General features: G+C 43.7%; 1 protein-coding gene across 10 annotated transcripts in view; it reads right to left on the bottom strand.

Annotated features, from left to right (window-relative positions):
* Positions 1 to 3141: 3141 nt before the first annotated feature.
* Positions 3142 to 16481, bottom strand: part of PITPNM2 (phosphatidylinositol transfer protein membrane associated 2) — a 206771-nt gene continuing 193431 nt past the window's right edge. For all 10 annotated transcript variants that reach the window (XM_083589728.1, XM_083589722.1, XM_083589729.1 and 7 more), the window contains 7 exons: positions 15337 to 15453; positions 13743 to 13859; positions 11979 to 12127; positions 11676 to 11825; positions 9304 to 9487; positions 7311 to 7439; positions 3142 to 5280 (listed from right to left, as the gene is read on the bottom strand). In XM_083589728.1, coding sequence (XP_083445854.1) covers positions 4933 to 5280; positions 7311 to 7439; positions 9304 to 9487; positions 11676 to 11825; positions 11979 to 12127; positions 13743 to 13859; positions 15337 to 15453 — 1194 coding nt within the window. In that variant the 3' untranslated portion in view covers positions 3142 to 4932. The remainder of the gene's footprint in view (positions 5281 to 7310; positions 7440 to 9303; positions 9488 to 11675; positions 11826 to 11978; positions 12128 to 13742; positions 13860 to 15336; positions 15454 to 16481) is intronic.

Below are 16481 nucleotides of genomic sequence, written 5' to 3'. Positions count from 1 at the left end.
GACAAAACCGTAATGCTTTTGGAACTAACAGGAAAAACTGCAGCAATGGTGGTAAATACCTGAACGAGAGGGATAAAACTGTCTCGGAGGAGGAGGGTTTTGTTTGTAACTGACGTCGCTCCCCACCCTGCCTTTGGCAGACAACTTCCCTTCAGCTAGCTTTAAGATACAAAACGTTCATCAAAATTAAAGTTGGTTTGTCAAAAGATGCGAACAATCCGGCCCCAGTGCAAATTACAGGGAAGCTATCTTGTTTGGGAAGAATGTATACAACAGGTTAGGGCCTCTTTTTCCATCAAACCATTGATTGTTTTGTACATTTATATCCTAATTTTCTTTGAATGGAATTCTGGGTGGTATTTATGGGGTTCTTAGGTAGACTCCCTGCCATCTAGATCTGCTTCATTCCAGCAGGCTGGTGTTGTCAGTACCCTTTTGTAATGTTTGGATACCCAAGGCTTCAATCCTAAACACACTTACCAGGGAGTAATGTAGAGCAAGGCCACAGAACACAATGGAAATTACGTCTGGGTAATTATGTATAGGATTGTGTCATAGGAATGCCATCTAGAACCTATGTGTGTGCTTTTGTTTCATTTGTTTTCTCAGACTGCAAACATTTTAGGAGCTTTCCAAAATCTAGCATGCTCTGGCAAACTTGGGGGTTGTGCAGAGGTCAGCTTTATTAAACTCCACACCCACCTTGGCTTTTCAGAGCATCAGGCTTTCCCCTGCCCACCTGCAGCCATATGGATGAGAAGCTTGCCTTTTTTGGCTTAAAAGAAATGAAAGTTTAGTCCCATGTGACGCCTTTAAACATTTTTAGCCAAGTTTAAACACTTCAGCACCAAATTACCCTGCAAAACTTTTCCCGAAACGCAAGGTCTGTTGTGATGGAACATCTGAAAAGAGTAAATTAAGTCTGTGTTAAAAAATAGACCCAAACTCAGCAAAATTCTTGTTCTGTGCCAAGGCAGCGCCAATTGTGCAGTGTGAATACATGATGTAAACCATACAGCAAAGTTCCTTGCCTTATGGCAGGAGGATGGGGGAGATGTGGACAGAGCACTGATCTCATGGGAATTCTAAATGCCACCCAAACGCCAGGTTGCTGCTGCAAGCTCCTCTAAATATTTGCAAGGGGGGGGGGAGTTCCTGATCTCTTGACCACTCCTTTCCTCAAATATCACCCCAATATGTTCCCCTGTCTTTGAAAAGAGGAAACCACTTCAGAGTCCAAATTACTTGCAAAACATACTTCAAAGACAACAACAAACAAAAGTTATGTGATCCCAAGACAAAAAGTGCAAGTTTTACCTGTTCCTTGGCTGGCTGGGCCTTGCAGCTAAAAACATCTGGAAGGTCTCAGGTTGGGAAAGGCTGATCATCATACTGGCTGAGTTCTAGGCACGTCCAGGTGGCTCTAGTATACGCAATGTACTGAAACTGTTCTACCTGACCACTCATTCATTCACCGGGCTGAGAAGACTCTTGAGGGGCAAGTCTGCACACCTGAGGTTCCCACAGCAAGTTTAGCAGACCTGCCCTTTCCAGGGGGATTCCTGCCTCCCCACTCCATTGAGCTGTCAGAAAGTGCCACAGAGACACAGCCTCATAATAGACACTTACTGGCCCTTAAGGTATAAACTGGATCTGGGGCACTGATCTCAAGGAAAGACAATCACTGAGGCTACAGTATTAAATACAGATGGCTTCAGATTCCACAAATCAGTCTTTGAATTTCCAACTGGGATGGCGAATGCTGCTCTCCAGATTCATTCCAGAGGGAGCCACACTACTTTCTAATGAAGCTATTGCTATTGTTTGTTTAATGCCAGAGTAGCAAGTTCAGCTTTCAACATCAAGGACAACACACGAGGGGTATACATACATAAGTCATGGACCAGAATGATGGCATCCTGGGGAGCTTAAAAAAATGAAAAAAGCCTCCAGCCATAATGTCACTTGCTCGCCGCTCACTTAATTCAAAATTATTACAATCGCAAAGAAGGATGAAGAACCACCCCATCCCCTTACACACACAAAACAACCACCTTGAAAAGAAACAGGGAGAATGGGTGGAAGAGAGGAGATGCCTGGCAAAGGGGTGGGGGTGTACACAGGAATGACTCTCCCTCTTACGGATCATTTGTTTCAAATATGGATTGGTGAGAGGCAATGAGAAGATTTCTTTTAGCATCCTTGGACAGTCTGAACTTGGTCCATAAAATGAGTCTGTTGTAAATTATGCCTGAAAACAAGGGGGAGGGGAAGCTGGGTCTTGAAATGTTAACAAAACCTGAAGGTTTATTTACCTCCAGACATAGGTTTTGTACATAAAATAAGGTTTTGTACTGCATATATATATATATATATATATATATATATATATATATATAATCACCCACTTCCTCCCCAACCCGTATTCAGGCATTTTACATTGTTTTTTCCTTTACACTAGCTACTCACACACACTCACACACACACACTAAAAAGGAGCCACTGAACGTCTCAAAGTTTGAATAATGTACATGTCATGTCTTGACTGTTCAGGGGAGAGGCCAAATCAATGAAACTCAAATCCAGATCATGTGGCCGCCTAGTCTGTTTTTGTGATGATGGTCAGATGATACACTGAGCTAGCAAAGAGCTATAATGCAATCAATGTGGATTCTGCATGTCAAACACCCACCCACTCATTGTTTTGATGTATATTTGCAAAGAGCTAGGCTGAGGAGAAAGGGAAGTCAATAGTGATTGGGGTGTTGTTGTTTTTTAAAAAAAGTAGTAAAAACTCTCCAAGATTTTCTTGTTGACTTCATCTGAGACAAGAGGCTTATAATCTTGCAGTATGGCTCATCATCAACCATTTAAGAAATGTTGGGAGTTGCAAGCTTCATTTGAAAAGAGCAGCAGTTTCCATGGATAAATAAATGGATTTTACCCCTTTTGGACAATCACATTCATATGGATGGAGCACACCATTTTAAATTTGGTGTTGAAACCCATGTAGCAAAGTAGCTTTTTACACGTCCGGGTGAGTTGTTGAGCCTCGTGGCTTGGAAAGAGGCTGTAATTCACAGTGCTGCCGATTCTTGGTATTGAAAAGAAGAAACAATGAAAGAGATGTTGGTCTGGGGGGGGGGGGAAATGTTTTACGTATAAAGTGGAACACTGAACAAAGAAGCACACCTGTGCAAATATAAAAAATGCCAGAAGCTATAGGCAAGAAAGGGCAACCCCAACTCCTGGAGAACTAGTCCATTATCTCAGGCTAACCGTGTTCTGCAACAGCTGGAAACTGAATCTGCAGGATGAGGTGGCATGATGGTGGCTAGGGAAATTTTGCAGACCCTTCCTTGTGGGCCTATGTTCCCTTGTGCAATTTGCCCCCATTCTCGAACAGCTACTATAAGGTGTTGTAAACCAAGCACGGTCTTTAGAACTCGGGGCAGAGCTTGCAAATGTACTTCACAGAACTTTGCAGCAAACCCAAACCATCAAACCCGCAACTCCTGTACAGAGAGTAGTTAGGGAAATTTAAGATATGTCTATCCTCTCCTTTTAAAAATCGCATTCCCTTGGTTTGTACCTCTCAATTTGTTGCACTTGTTCTTTTTAAATCTCCTGACATTGTTGGTGGGGAAAAGCCCTGTGTGTGTGTGCATGTTTGCATTTGGGAAGATGCATCCTGGCTTAGCAACATTTGACTGTCATGCGCTATAAATAGGGAGGGTGTAGCTTCATAAAATAGTAATAGGCCTCCTTTCTAAAAATTATCAGTGCAAAACAAATAAAAACAATGAGGTTTTACAGTTGCATAACTATAGTTAAAAAGAAAAGCAAAATTTACATCCTCCGCTGAAAGCCATTGCAAAAGTTGGAAAGAAGGACGGAACTCCCTTCTGGTCAAGAGGCAGAAGAGAAGTGGGCGGAGTGGGGAAGAATTTGGACTTCGCTTTTTTTAGGCTGAGCAAAAATAGCACTCTGCTATTTGTTTCCTAGATGCTTGAAACTAACTGTTGGTAGTTTCCAAAAGTACAAAGTAGTGACTGGATAACTGCCCAACTTCTTTCACCCTGCCCCCTCCCTCACACACCAAGGAGCAGAAAGCAGCAGATAAAATCCTTTCTCTGCATTAGTACAATCCACCAGTTTCCAAAATCTGGTTTTTGTTTTCCCTCCTTTTTTAAGATGCTCACTTAAAAATAATCATAGGAAATTGTACCCAAATAAAACAAACTGCTAATCAGATCCCATGCTTCTCGCACCAAAGATGCCTTGAATTAGCCATTGCCAACATGACTTTGCTTCCTAGCAGAATAGGAGTGTGTTCTAAGCATCCTTTGCTTGTCTTGAACTCTTCCCTGTGTCCAACCCGAGTCTCTCCAGATTCCAGAAGTGGAGCAATATATTTCAAAGCGGTGGCAGGATGCAGCTCCCTTCACTTCAGATAGCAGAACAAGCCCACAGTCATGGATCCACCGGACTACTCCAGTTCTGCCCGCACATGGCACTGGGACGCTCCTGCCCTCCGTTGCATCTTTGACTGATGGCTAAGAAGCTGAGGAGGCACATATTTACAATCACCAAACCTGGGTAAGAAAGGGGGGGGCAGGAAAAAGCTGCACCCAGAAGCTGCCAAAGTATTCATCTTCCCCTTCCTGACGCCCCTCTGCTTGAAAAGGCAGTTTTCTTGTTCCCCTTTGCACAGTGCTCTGCAAAAACCCAGTGCCCCCGTCACCAAGGCCTGTATGTTTTGCATGGAGGGGGGAAAAACCAGTCTGTTATCGCCTCATAAAGTTATGACTGCCTCTCCGGCAATGAGTAGCACCATGTTTGCCCCACTACCCCACACCACAGGCCTCGGTTGTTTCACCTCCGCTGCTGCCGCCATGCATGATTGCCTCCTGCTGCTGCCGTCCGGCTGCTCTACTTCTGCCCCAGGCCCCCCGGCTCCAGTCTGGAGACTGTGCTCCGGCCCCAGCACCCTGTGGCAAGGCTCATGCTCCTCTGGCTGCGCTCCCTCTCCCTCTCCCGGTCACTCTCTGACTGGCTCTGGGTTCGCTCCGGCCTGTAGCCACTGCTTCCGCTGGCTGCCGTGGCTGGCTGAGAGGAGATGGTGCGCAGCAAGTGGTTCCTCTTGCGCAGGAATTCCGTTTGGCCCGGGAGGCCAAAGCTGCCTTTCCGAAGAGCCATCCGGGTGGTGTTCTTGGCGGGGCGGGAGCGATGGGTGTATTCCAGCTGGGCCAGGTGGGCTGCGTATCCCTCGGTAATGAACTGCAAATTTAATTAAAACGAAAGCTTATTTTTGGAAGACATCTGCAGTCCAAAACTTCAGTCTGGTTTCATTGCCAAATGCAATTTCACAGCTGCCATTTCAGATGCTGCCAAGGCAACTGTTTACCAAGTGACAAATTTATCTCAGGTTGCCAGACCCAGAGAATAATCTGCCATACAGGATGTGGTTCTCACTGCTGAAGCGGGGTAAGTGGAATGTGTGCACCCCTCCATAAGCTGGTCATCTCTACCTTCCTGTCAAGTGTCAAGGAGAAGTCTCTCTGACACACTGGTTTAGAAATCAAGAAGCAGCCACAAAATTCTCCTCAGCAGCTGGCAAAACAATATAGGCAACCAACTTACTTGTATGTGCACCAGGATAAGTTATTCAGCAAAAAGCCATCTAAATGTCAACCCAAATAAGCAAATTTGCTAAACATATTAATGCTGTTTCTGCAATGGCCATTATTCATCTTTGATACACTTTGTGTATATATGTATTTTATTTAATATAATATATGTCTAAACTGTGTTTCATCAAATGGATTCCAAGGAAGTGTACAAGATCTGCGTACTCAGTTTTCTCCATCACCTAAGCTTGGACCATGCTATTAAAAGACCCAAATCAAAAAAATTTAAAAATCTCTTAAAGCACACTGGTAAATCTTGATAGTACAAATGTAACACTGATCCCCTGGAAATTTTGACTGAAATATGCTTCTGTTTTCAGAAAGACACATAGCCAGGCAAGGCATAGGCAGGATTGCTGCTTCTCCGCTATCCAAAGACTTCCCATCTTGTTCCGGGCCTACTGGGCTACTTGCCTGCTTTTCCTGCGCATCCCCTGACTGGGTCCGTTTTTGTCTCTCCACAGATGAGGCAGATACCTTATATGGAGTCAGCATTTGGTGCATTTAGCTCAGTACGGCTGACTGGCGGAGGCCCTCCAGGATTTTAGGCAGGGGTCTCTCCCAGCCCCACATGAAGATGCTGGAGACTGAAGAAGCTGAGATTTTCTGTATGCAGAGCAGATGCTCTACCTCTGAGTTACAGCCACTTCTGCAACTACCTCAGGAGATGCTTGGCTTTCTTCCCACCATTCCTCTCCTCCATGCCAACAAAGATGGCACCATAAAGGTAAGATCTGTGCTAGTCTGCTGGTGCTCCAAAATGCCACCCTCCTCTACATCTTCTCTGGGTATCTCTTCAGAGCCACTTCTCATTAGCCCCACTGACACAGAAGTGGCACCAGAGGCATAGCTGGGGTGGGGCATGGGCACTTGGCGAACACACCACGGGGGCGGCACTTACCGTGGGGCCTGCAGCACGCCAGAGCCACACGTCTCCCCTGGGAGTGATGTGATGCACTGGCTCCCGGTGGAGTACAGGATCAGGTTTAAGGTGCTGGTTTTAACCTTTAAAGCCCTATACGGCCTAGGACCCTCGTACCTACAAGACCACCTCTCCTGGTATGTCCCATGGAGGACCTTATGGTCTTCAAACAATAACATCTTGAAGGTCCTGGGCCACAGGGAGCTTAGACTGGCCTCAACCAGAGCCAGGCTTTTTCGGCTGTAACCCCGATCTAGGGCCCTGTGGGACTTGACATCTTTCTGCAGGGTCTGCAAGACAGAGCTGTTCCACCAGGCCTTTGGCCAAGGCACAGTTTGACTTTGGTAATCCTCATAGAACTCTAGCCCAATGGTTGCCATTAATTTGATTCTGAATTGATTTTAGAATGAATTGGTTTTAGAATGTATTTCAATTAATTGATTGTTATTTTATGTAAACTGTGTTACTGTGTTGTTAGCTGCTCTGAGTCCGGCTTCGGCTGGGGAGGGCAGGATATAAATAAAAATCCTCCAGGTACAGGCGCCACCCGCCTCCAGGTACAGGCGCCACCCCAGGCGCCTGAGCGGCTAGCTACACCGCTGAGTGGCACAGCTGTAGGGCTTGGAGAGGCTGCACCCCCAGCTTCATCATACAGGCACTTATCTATCCCTTGTGAAAGCATCTGAATTTGAGGTTACCTGACAATGGTTCTGTAACTTCTTGGTTGGCCGCCCAACAATGTAGATCTGCATAGGCGGCAGGCTGATGGAGGTGTAGACCGAGACATCCTTGGTGGATCCATAGGCCGCATGTATCTTCATGTCGAGCTGCAGGGTGCGGGGCAAGAAAAGGCAAATCATTGGCAACTGGGAGGGAAATGTATCCTCTGGAATAGCACCAGACCCTTGGTTTTCACACAAAGATGTTGCAATGTAGCATCTTTTGCAGGATGCCTTGGGAAAAGGTTGTAATGTTAAGAGTAAGGATGCATTTGAGGAGAAGTGCTCGGGAAGGCCAACACCCCCCTTGAATGCTCAAAAGCAGGACTGGCGTTCACAAGGTTCACCCTGATCCTGCAAGCCCACCGGCACAATTTCCCCCAGGAACTTAAGCTGGGCCAGGAGGAAGGCAGCGGTGCCAGCAGCAGCTGCTGCTTCAGGGCCTTCCATCTGGGAAGTGCACAGTGAGGGGTCTTGGTCACAGCCTGCCCAGAAGTGTTGCCACTTTGGGCAAGGATTGGGGGCATCATTCCAGGGCTTCACCTAGCAAGATGAGTAATCTGGCCAAGTATACATGTTGTAAACCACTCTGGTTTTTTTTATGAATAGCGGCATATGAAAATAGATAGATAAATATGATAAAAGTAACATGCCTATAATAAAAGCTGCATAAAAATGTGTATATTATAAAATCTCATGCAAAAAAAGTTATTATAAAACTGCTTTGTGTACATTAGACAAAATTGCATTAAAATGTATACAGTGGTACCTCTGCATACGCACACCTCTGGTTGCGTATCCTTCAGGATGTGAACACAGCAAACCCTGAAGTATTTTTCCAGGTTTTGCCCCGCGCGCATGTGCAGAAGCGCTCTACCGTGCCGCATGCATGTGCAGAAGCAGCACCTCCGGTTGCAAATTGCTCGGGATCTGACCGGAGCTCTGGAACAAATCCCGTGTGCAACCAGAGGTACCACTGTATACTGAAAGAGAAATCTGCACTAAAATGATGAATTTTCATCAGGCTTCTTTTTTAAAATTTGCAAACTGATGTGGCATTGTTGAGAACTGAAGAATGGAAAAATGAGAAACAGAGAGAAACTTGAACCTGACACATTTTCCTATTTCTATTACCAAAGAGCCTCTGACTTGGAGTCTAACATTGCCTAACTGGGCAACGGCACCCAGGCTGCAGCCGCCACCTCTGCTTCTTCCTTTGCCTGCCCAAAGGGAAGTTTCTTTGTCCACTGGCAGGGGAAGAGGGAGGGGGAGGAGAGTGCTCAGCGCTTTTGGAGGGATTTCGCACATGCTCACTTGGAACATGCACCATCCACAGCACCTTTTTGGGAAAATGAATGGATGCTCTTGCATCCCTAGTTAAAATGTCTCAGGTGAATGTAATGAAGAGGTTGGATGGCCATCAGTCATGGATGCTTCAGCTGAGACTCCTGCATTGTCGGGGGTGACCCTTGTAATTCCTTCCAACTCTACAATTCTATGAACTATGGTTAAAAATTGAAGCTCAGTGAACCGAGTTTGTCAAAACTGTGTTTGTTAGATGTTCAAGAGGTTCTGATCAGCTGATTAGTTCTGAGGGAATTCTCCTCTGTATTAGTATATATTCTTGTTATGGACTAGAGTTTAGCTACTAAGAAAGACAGAACACCTCTCTATTTCTCCTAATAAGATATACTGGGTTTTTCTATTCCCCAAAGTATTGTCATTTTTTTTCTCTCTGGACTCTGTTTGCTATATTTAAGTGACTTCGCTAACAACTGGCCAGTGCCTGGAACATCACCAAAAATCTTCCAATATCTGTTGGATACTTAGTTTGCTTCAGGCTGACACCTCCCCACACTACCCACAGATATTTCCATGCACTGTTTGGATAGACACAGCCTCTGGGCCTTTGAGAAGTTCTCCCTAAACCTGCTGAGAGAGAGAGAGAATGAACCCTGCTCTGCTTGCTTACGTCTGTGAGTAGGGACTTCAGGAAGTTGGCTTTGTGCCGCAGTGGGTCGTGAACCAGACCATCGCAGAACGAGACGATCCCATGGGGGAAGTTGTGCTGTGCTAACCAGGCAACCACCCGTTGCTTCTGCATGTCAGGCCGGCCCGTGACGTAGATAATGAGGTAGCCAAGGTCTTGCCAGTGCCTAAGAAGGGGAAGGGAGAAAAAAATTAATAAGAACAGGAGGGAGGGAAGGATGATGTATGCAGCATATTACCGGCTGGGGATCTGGCAAGGGGGAGTGGGAAGGGCTTTAAGCATTTGCCCGCTGCTGTAGTCCTGAACCATCTTGGCACATTCACAAGCCTATTTGTATTATAAATGCTTCTGACGAGATGATTTCAAAGGAAAACTCTCCAATTGTTGCCAATAGGTGTTTTGTTTGTACTTCCCCCCAACTTATAACCAACACAAGAAGCTGCCTTATGTTGAGTTAAGCCAGGAAACTCCCAGACCTAAATCGAGATTTCAGAGAATGAACCTGGGAGCTTCTGCCTGCAGTGCAGGTGCTCCACCTGTCACTGACCCAAGGCCCTTCCCCCACTGAGCAGCGGCCTCTCCCCAAGTCCTGGGAAGTAAGTCCCTTAGCACAAGAGAGAACATGCCCTTTCTCTTCTCTTCTTTTCTTTTTTACTAACAATTGAGATGGAAATGGAATCTTAGCTGTCCACAAATATAGAGAGGATTTGCCAGGAGCCGGCCTGCTGAAGCTGCTATATGTGAAGCTAAGTGATCAATAGAAATTTTTGCAATATTTATTCCCTTGCACAGCACTTTGTAACAAATAAATGCTTGCTCTTCTATCCCCACAAATACCTTTTGTAAACATATTATCCTAGTCTTTCATTCTTAAATTTGATATATTTGCTAAATTCATTTAGGACATTTGTAACCTACATTCCAATCACATCTTTTCTCATTTTGTGTTCTCAGATCTTTTTGGATGTGCAACTGAAAGGACCAGGAAATGAATTTTGGAACCCCAAGAAACTTGGGTGGGGAAACCATTACCTCTAAGAGTCTCAGGCCACAGAAAGGGGGCCTTGGAACAGGGATGTGCTATGAAGAAGTTATGCCCCTGGAACAAAGGATGCTATTTTAACCCCCCTACTATTTTATTATTAACAGAGGGGAAAAGCAAAAACAAACAAACAAAAAACAAGAAAACAACAACAAAGAATAAAAAATGTAAGCAATAAAGAATCACAGCTTGGAAGGAGAGAAGAACAAAGGTTCAGTGCAGATCCAAAGGTATAAAAAAGTATTAACTCACACTAAGTTTCCCTTTACAAATACTAAAGTTTTAAAAAATTCTCCACCTGTGATTTCCTTCATTATTGAGAATAAAGGTTCTATATACTCTTAAATAAGACATTTGCATCTACTGATGGCAGTGAATGACCCTGTACAAGAAATAAAATCATGCGGGTGGGTGTGTGAGTCATTATGAGATACGGTATATTTTCAAGAAGAATTCTATTTTGCATCAGAAAGGCAATGTTTTTTTTAAAAAGCAGATGAACATTTGAACCTCCTAGGACATGCTGCCATAAGATGACTATTCTCAAAAAAAGAAACTTCAAAAGAAGACCGCAATGTGAAACTGATGAATTAGAATTTATCAAGAGGTTCAATTTTAACATTTGTGGCTTGAACTGGGATCAGATTTTTATCACTCTATATGTTGGTGTGGTTTTTTTATTCATAGTTTATTGGTTCTTTTAGAGGTTTTGTAACAATACAAGTAACAAAACATGAATAATAAAGGTAAAAAAGCAGCATGTCAATTCACAATATCATTAAGAAGATCAAACATATGCAATCAAAGCCAAGAGTAAAAATGAGTAAAGAAATAAGAAAAAAAGACAAATTAGAAGGAGAAGAAGGGGCTGGGAAGTGAAAGGGGAGGGGAAGCCCACATAGTGGACAGATCATGCAAACAGTTCTAGACAGGAGTCCTAGATTTCAGAGTATTTATTTGTGCCACGAAACAAAAGTAGCTCTTTAATATGTGGCAAAGGAGGAGAGAACCATCCAATATACAATAATTAGCCCACTAATGCCAGAACATTTATGTTACTGCTAACACAGTTTTGTGAATTGTCACTGTCTGGATTCCCACCCCCCTATTTTATGTACATATCAACCCCTCAGGACAAATACTTCATGACTCTAATAGACTCTGGCTCACAAAAGCATATGCTATAATTAAGGTTTCTCCCTGAAACCCTGAGGGCCAGCAGCTTCCCTTTTAAAAATGAAAGGGGATATTTTCATAATTTTGCACTCCAAAGCACAACTGCAGACACAAAGCATTTCCAAATCCTTCATACCGTACTACATCAACTGCTCCAGCTCTGACTTTGGGGTCACTGCCCATGATTGAAACACTGGCTGCAAAGGAACCGTCAATGCTGAAGACCACAAACTCAGTCCCCCTGGGCAGAACAGTGATGTAGCTGTCAGCATACGTGTGGTCGCCTCTAAAGGAAAAGGGAAAAGGGAGGTACTGAGTTAGTTAAGAGACTGATCAGGGAGCAAACATGTTTGGGTCAGTCCCTTGCCCTCAAACGTTGTAGCTCCAAGTTCAAGTTATAAAGGGATGCAGAAGCCAAATATCCTGCAGCAAAACTTACCTGACCACCATCTTGACAGGATACACACCAATGCCCAGCCGCCTGTTTTCGGGGATAACATAGGAAATCCTACCACTGCTGTTGGTGACCTCTGTGTCAAAGTAAGCCCATTCTCCTGATGGGGGTTGTGTCATGATATGAATATCAACCTACGGCACGAAGGAAATTGGGAGGAAGAAGTATGTGGAATCATGAACATGCGTAGCAAGTAACAATCTAGCAAATTATCTTGTTCTGATTTCAAGGTTTCAGGACATTCATTCTTTGTCTACTATCTTCTTTACTGTCTGCACACAGTATTAAAAGTATCTTAGGTAGCAGGGGCAGGAATAACTTCCAGTGCCTGAGATCTTACGAGAGTCACTGCCAATCATAACAGACTATAATAAAAATAATAATTTGTTAAATTTGTTAAATTTATTATTAATTTATTATATTTATATACCACCCTTCATCATAAGATGTCAGGGGAAAAAGGGAACACAGGGGAAAAAATGTATACTGCCCTATACCTGTAGATCTCAGGGCAGTTATAATGAGGGGGGTGGATCAATTGTATACCGTGGTTTAAGCTATGTCTCTTCCATTTTTGAAATGAAGACTATGAACTCCTTGGGGACATTTGACATTTATCTAACGCTTAGGTTACTTTGCAGAGCACCCTGAACACTGAGGGTGTTACTCTCTCCTCTAGCACTCTTATGACCCCTTCCAATATTAGCCTCAAGACTAATTTCAAACACCCTGAAGCAAGGCTGAGTGTGCGCCTTTGGTGAAAAAACAGGACGCCAATTATAACAAATAAAGATATACATGCCACCATTCCTGCCAAGTACAATGCAGAAAAGGTGCTCATTTTATCCTACAATGAAGACAGGGCTTCTCAAACTGTGGTCTGTGGACCATTAGTGGTTCTCAGGAGGTGGGTGAAGAACACATAAAATTTGAATTTATGGAATTTGAACTGTAATGCAAGAAAATACAATATAAGCAATAAAAGAAACATACAAATGTGATTAAAAATCAAACAGCATCTAGCACAGCACACTGCAATTGCTATGAGAGAGAGAAAAACAATGAGGTGGTCTGCCAAGAACCTCAACGATTTTAAAGTTGTCGGGGGGGGGGGGGAGTTGTTTGGAACCACTAAACATTTGACATTCCTAAACAATTTCTCCTAATAAAAAGAGACTATTAATATTGGATCCTGGCCTGAGTAAACATGGGAACTACAGAGAAGAAAAAGGATGACAGCAGCAATTCCTAATACCAATATTTGCTATGCCCACATCAGAGGCAAAAGCACCTTCTCTATCACTTGCAAAAGTGCCCTTACATGAAGTCACAAATCAAGTTTCTGAGCAGACAGAAGCAGACCCAGTTAATTGATAGAGAGAGTATTACATAGCAGCACTATATAGTAACTTGGTGTCTTGTGCATGTCTTAGATTACAATTCTCACCAGTCCCAGCCAGCATGACCTCATTTGACAATAGACCTCTTGGATTCAGGTCATCTATTGTTTGTTTGTGTGTGTGTGTGTGTGTGTGTGTGTGTGTGTGTGATGATCAGGCTTCAGGTTCTGATTATGTTGAATAGCACCAAGCACATTTCAGTTTCAGTTGATCCAGTCATTAAATCTAACTGCAAGCTGGGCATTTAAGATTTATACTCTGACCAAAAAGTTATTGTAGAAACATAAATGGAACATTTATTTTCTTCTTTGTTTTAAAGGGATCCGATTAGATCTGTAACAAACAATACCTTTTCTCCTGTGAGTGTGACCATGTCCAATGGGCCATACATAAACCTTCCAGTTAACATCTGGGGTCCGTCCTCATTGGCAATAGCATCATTTATTCGGTGATTGGCTGTGACGTTCTATAAAGAAAAGAAAAACAAGCTTGTTTTTTCCTGCTCTGGAGGTGAGGAGCCAAAACAATGGATTCAAGTTACAAGAAAAGAGATTCTGACTAAACATCAGGAAGGACTTTCTGATGGCAAGAGCTGTTTGACAGTGGAAAGGACTCCCTTGGAAGGTGCTGGACTCTCCTTTTAAGCAGAGGTTGGGATGCCATCTGTCATGAACACTTTATTGAGATTCCTGACTTGCAGGGGTCTGGACTAGATTACCCTCAGGGTCCCTGCCAGCTCTACAATACTATGATTCAAAGCCTGTCCTTTCCTCAAGTTAGGTCTATCACCTACCAGCCTGAGGGTGCTGTGTCTTTACCACAGCATCACAATCATTTATTTATTTACTTATGTAGACCCACCTATGTGCACGGTGCAGAGAACAAATAGTTAAGGAAGACACTGTTCTAGAAGGCAGGGCATAAACATTTAAAATAACAACAATGACAAATATTTATTTGTAAAATGTTTATGTATTTACATATTTCATTTTAAAAAATCGAAGTGGTTTACAACAAGTGCACATAAAGCCATACAATAAAAAACACGTAAAATGTTAAAATTGGACGCCAATCAGTTATTGGAAATATTGGAGTACAATACGTGGAATGCTTTGAGAAGCAAGACAGGCTGCAAATCACTCACCCATCAACGGGGAGAAGAGAAGAAGAAACACAGAGGGGAAGAGCAGGATGGTGCCAATGTCCCTATTTCAAATCCCACCTATGCATGAGTGGCTTGGGAGCGCATGAATGGCAACTGAAATTGTTAAGTGGCAGCCAAGGAGACCTCATTTCCACATATCTTATAGGACTTCTTATGCCTTTTACAGAGTTGGACCATTGGCCCATCTACCTCAGTACTGTTTATATGGACTAGGAGGTGCTCTTGAGGGTTTCAGACAGGAGTCTTCCTCACCTACACCTGGAGATGCAGAATTGAATCAGGAATCTTTTGGATGCAAAGTGTGTGCTCTGTCACTGAGGTACAAGCATATGGTTGATGGTTAAACTAGTCAGCAAGATGTATGTGGGGGTGTCAGACAAGGACTGGGGAGATCCAGGTTCAAGCGCCAGCTCAAGTCAAGAACCTCACTGGGTGTCCTTGCATCAGTTCCTAACTCTCAGCCTAATAGGGTTGTTGAGACTGAGGATTAAAAAGTGGAGGAAGAGGAACCATTTACAAATAAAACAAATAAAATTGTTTCATGCTCAGTAACAAGTTTCACAAGCGACTGTCTTCTTTTCATGGTGACACAATCAATGCCAGATGCAATTTGCTAGAAAGCCATGGAGCAATGACTTAGAGGGGGAAGGTGTTCCTCAATGAAGCCAGTGAATTAACTCGTGTTAGTGAAACCCTTGGACTGGCCAAATGGAGTGCATATTGCTTTCAATATAGAATAAAATTAAATTTTTCAGAAACAACGGAAGACTGTCCTTACCCTTAGCTTCACGTGGGTCCTCTTGCGAAGCCACTTCTCCCTGGGCTTAGAAGGAGTAAAGACAGAGACCTCCTTCCCATCCAGCTCCAGGATGCTGGCGTTCTCGTGCCTCATCACCTGCGGAAAGCATAGCCTGATCAGGGATTTCCACAAAGTGCAAGAATCTACTACACTCTGTTTGCCAAGTGGAAGATGCCTAGCTCTGGTGGCAGCAGAAGTCATTGGAGCAGCTGAAATCACTGGACAATTCCGTTAACACCAGATAGGTTCTCCAATATCCAGTTCTTGCCCTATGCCTAGCCAACCCTGCATACTTGTTGTAGCCTGTTTTGCATAAGTTGCAGCCTGTTTGCACGCATATCTGTTTCTGAATGTCCTTTGCTCTATTATTGGGGGCCAGGTGCTTTGCACATGTTGCACAACTGAGTGGCACTAGCTGGGGTTCTGCACTTATTTAAAAGGAAAGGTTTGGTTTTTTTGTACTCCTACGTTTTCCCTCTGCCATTTTTATTTTTAAAGAACTGGTAGTTATTCTAGATTAATTAAAACAGAGCCATGGGATCAGTGTGAACAGATGGTATTTAAAAAAATTAAGAGATGGGCAGAATTGAAGTGGTCAGGAGAACACTTTCAATTGCGGCTGGAGTTTCCATTTGCGTATTGAAAGTGCTAAATGAATTATTAATGGCAACAAGCAACACTCTGAAGTGTCTTTGATGTCACTGTGCTGATGTAATTAACATTACACTTTAGCACATCTGGTGACATTTGGTCAGTTGAAAGACCAATTATTTTTTTAGACTCATCCAACGTCCAATCCTGATTACTTTCAGCTGTCACAACTGTCACTCTGTTCTACACCAGAAACACCAGCACAATCACAATTTTTGCCTGACGCAGGCCTACCTATCAGATCCACAGACATGGCCACTCTTGGAAGCTGCTGCTGCTGACCTCGTCCACTGGAGAAAGTCTGTTTGGCTCTTCCTGCTGTATTTAGTAGGGGTTGGCACCCCAGTGGTGGCTGATGCCCTCAACTATGGTCATTCGCAGCAGCTTCCAAAACTGCCTTCCTTCCGTTCGTAATGCTTCTTGCAAATCGAATGCTGGATCAGGTCTCTGAATCTTAATGTCTCTCCACTTGT

Source organism: Podarcis filfolensis (genome assembly GCF_964270895.1).
Source record: "Podarcis filfolensis genome assembly, chromosome: 16".
NCBI lineage: Eukaryota > Metazoa > Chordata > Lepidosauria > Squamata > Lacertidae > Podarcis > Podarcis filfolensis.
This window is presented reverse-complemented; position numbering and strand designations above follow the sequence as displayed.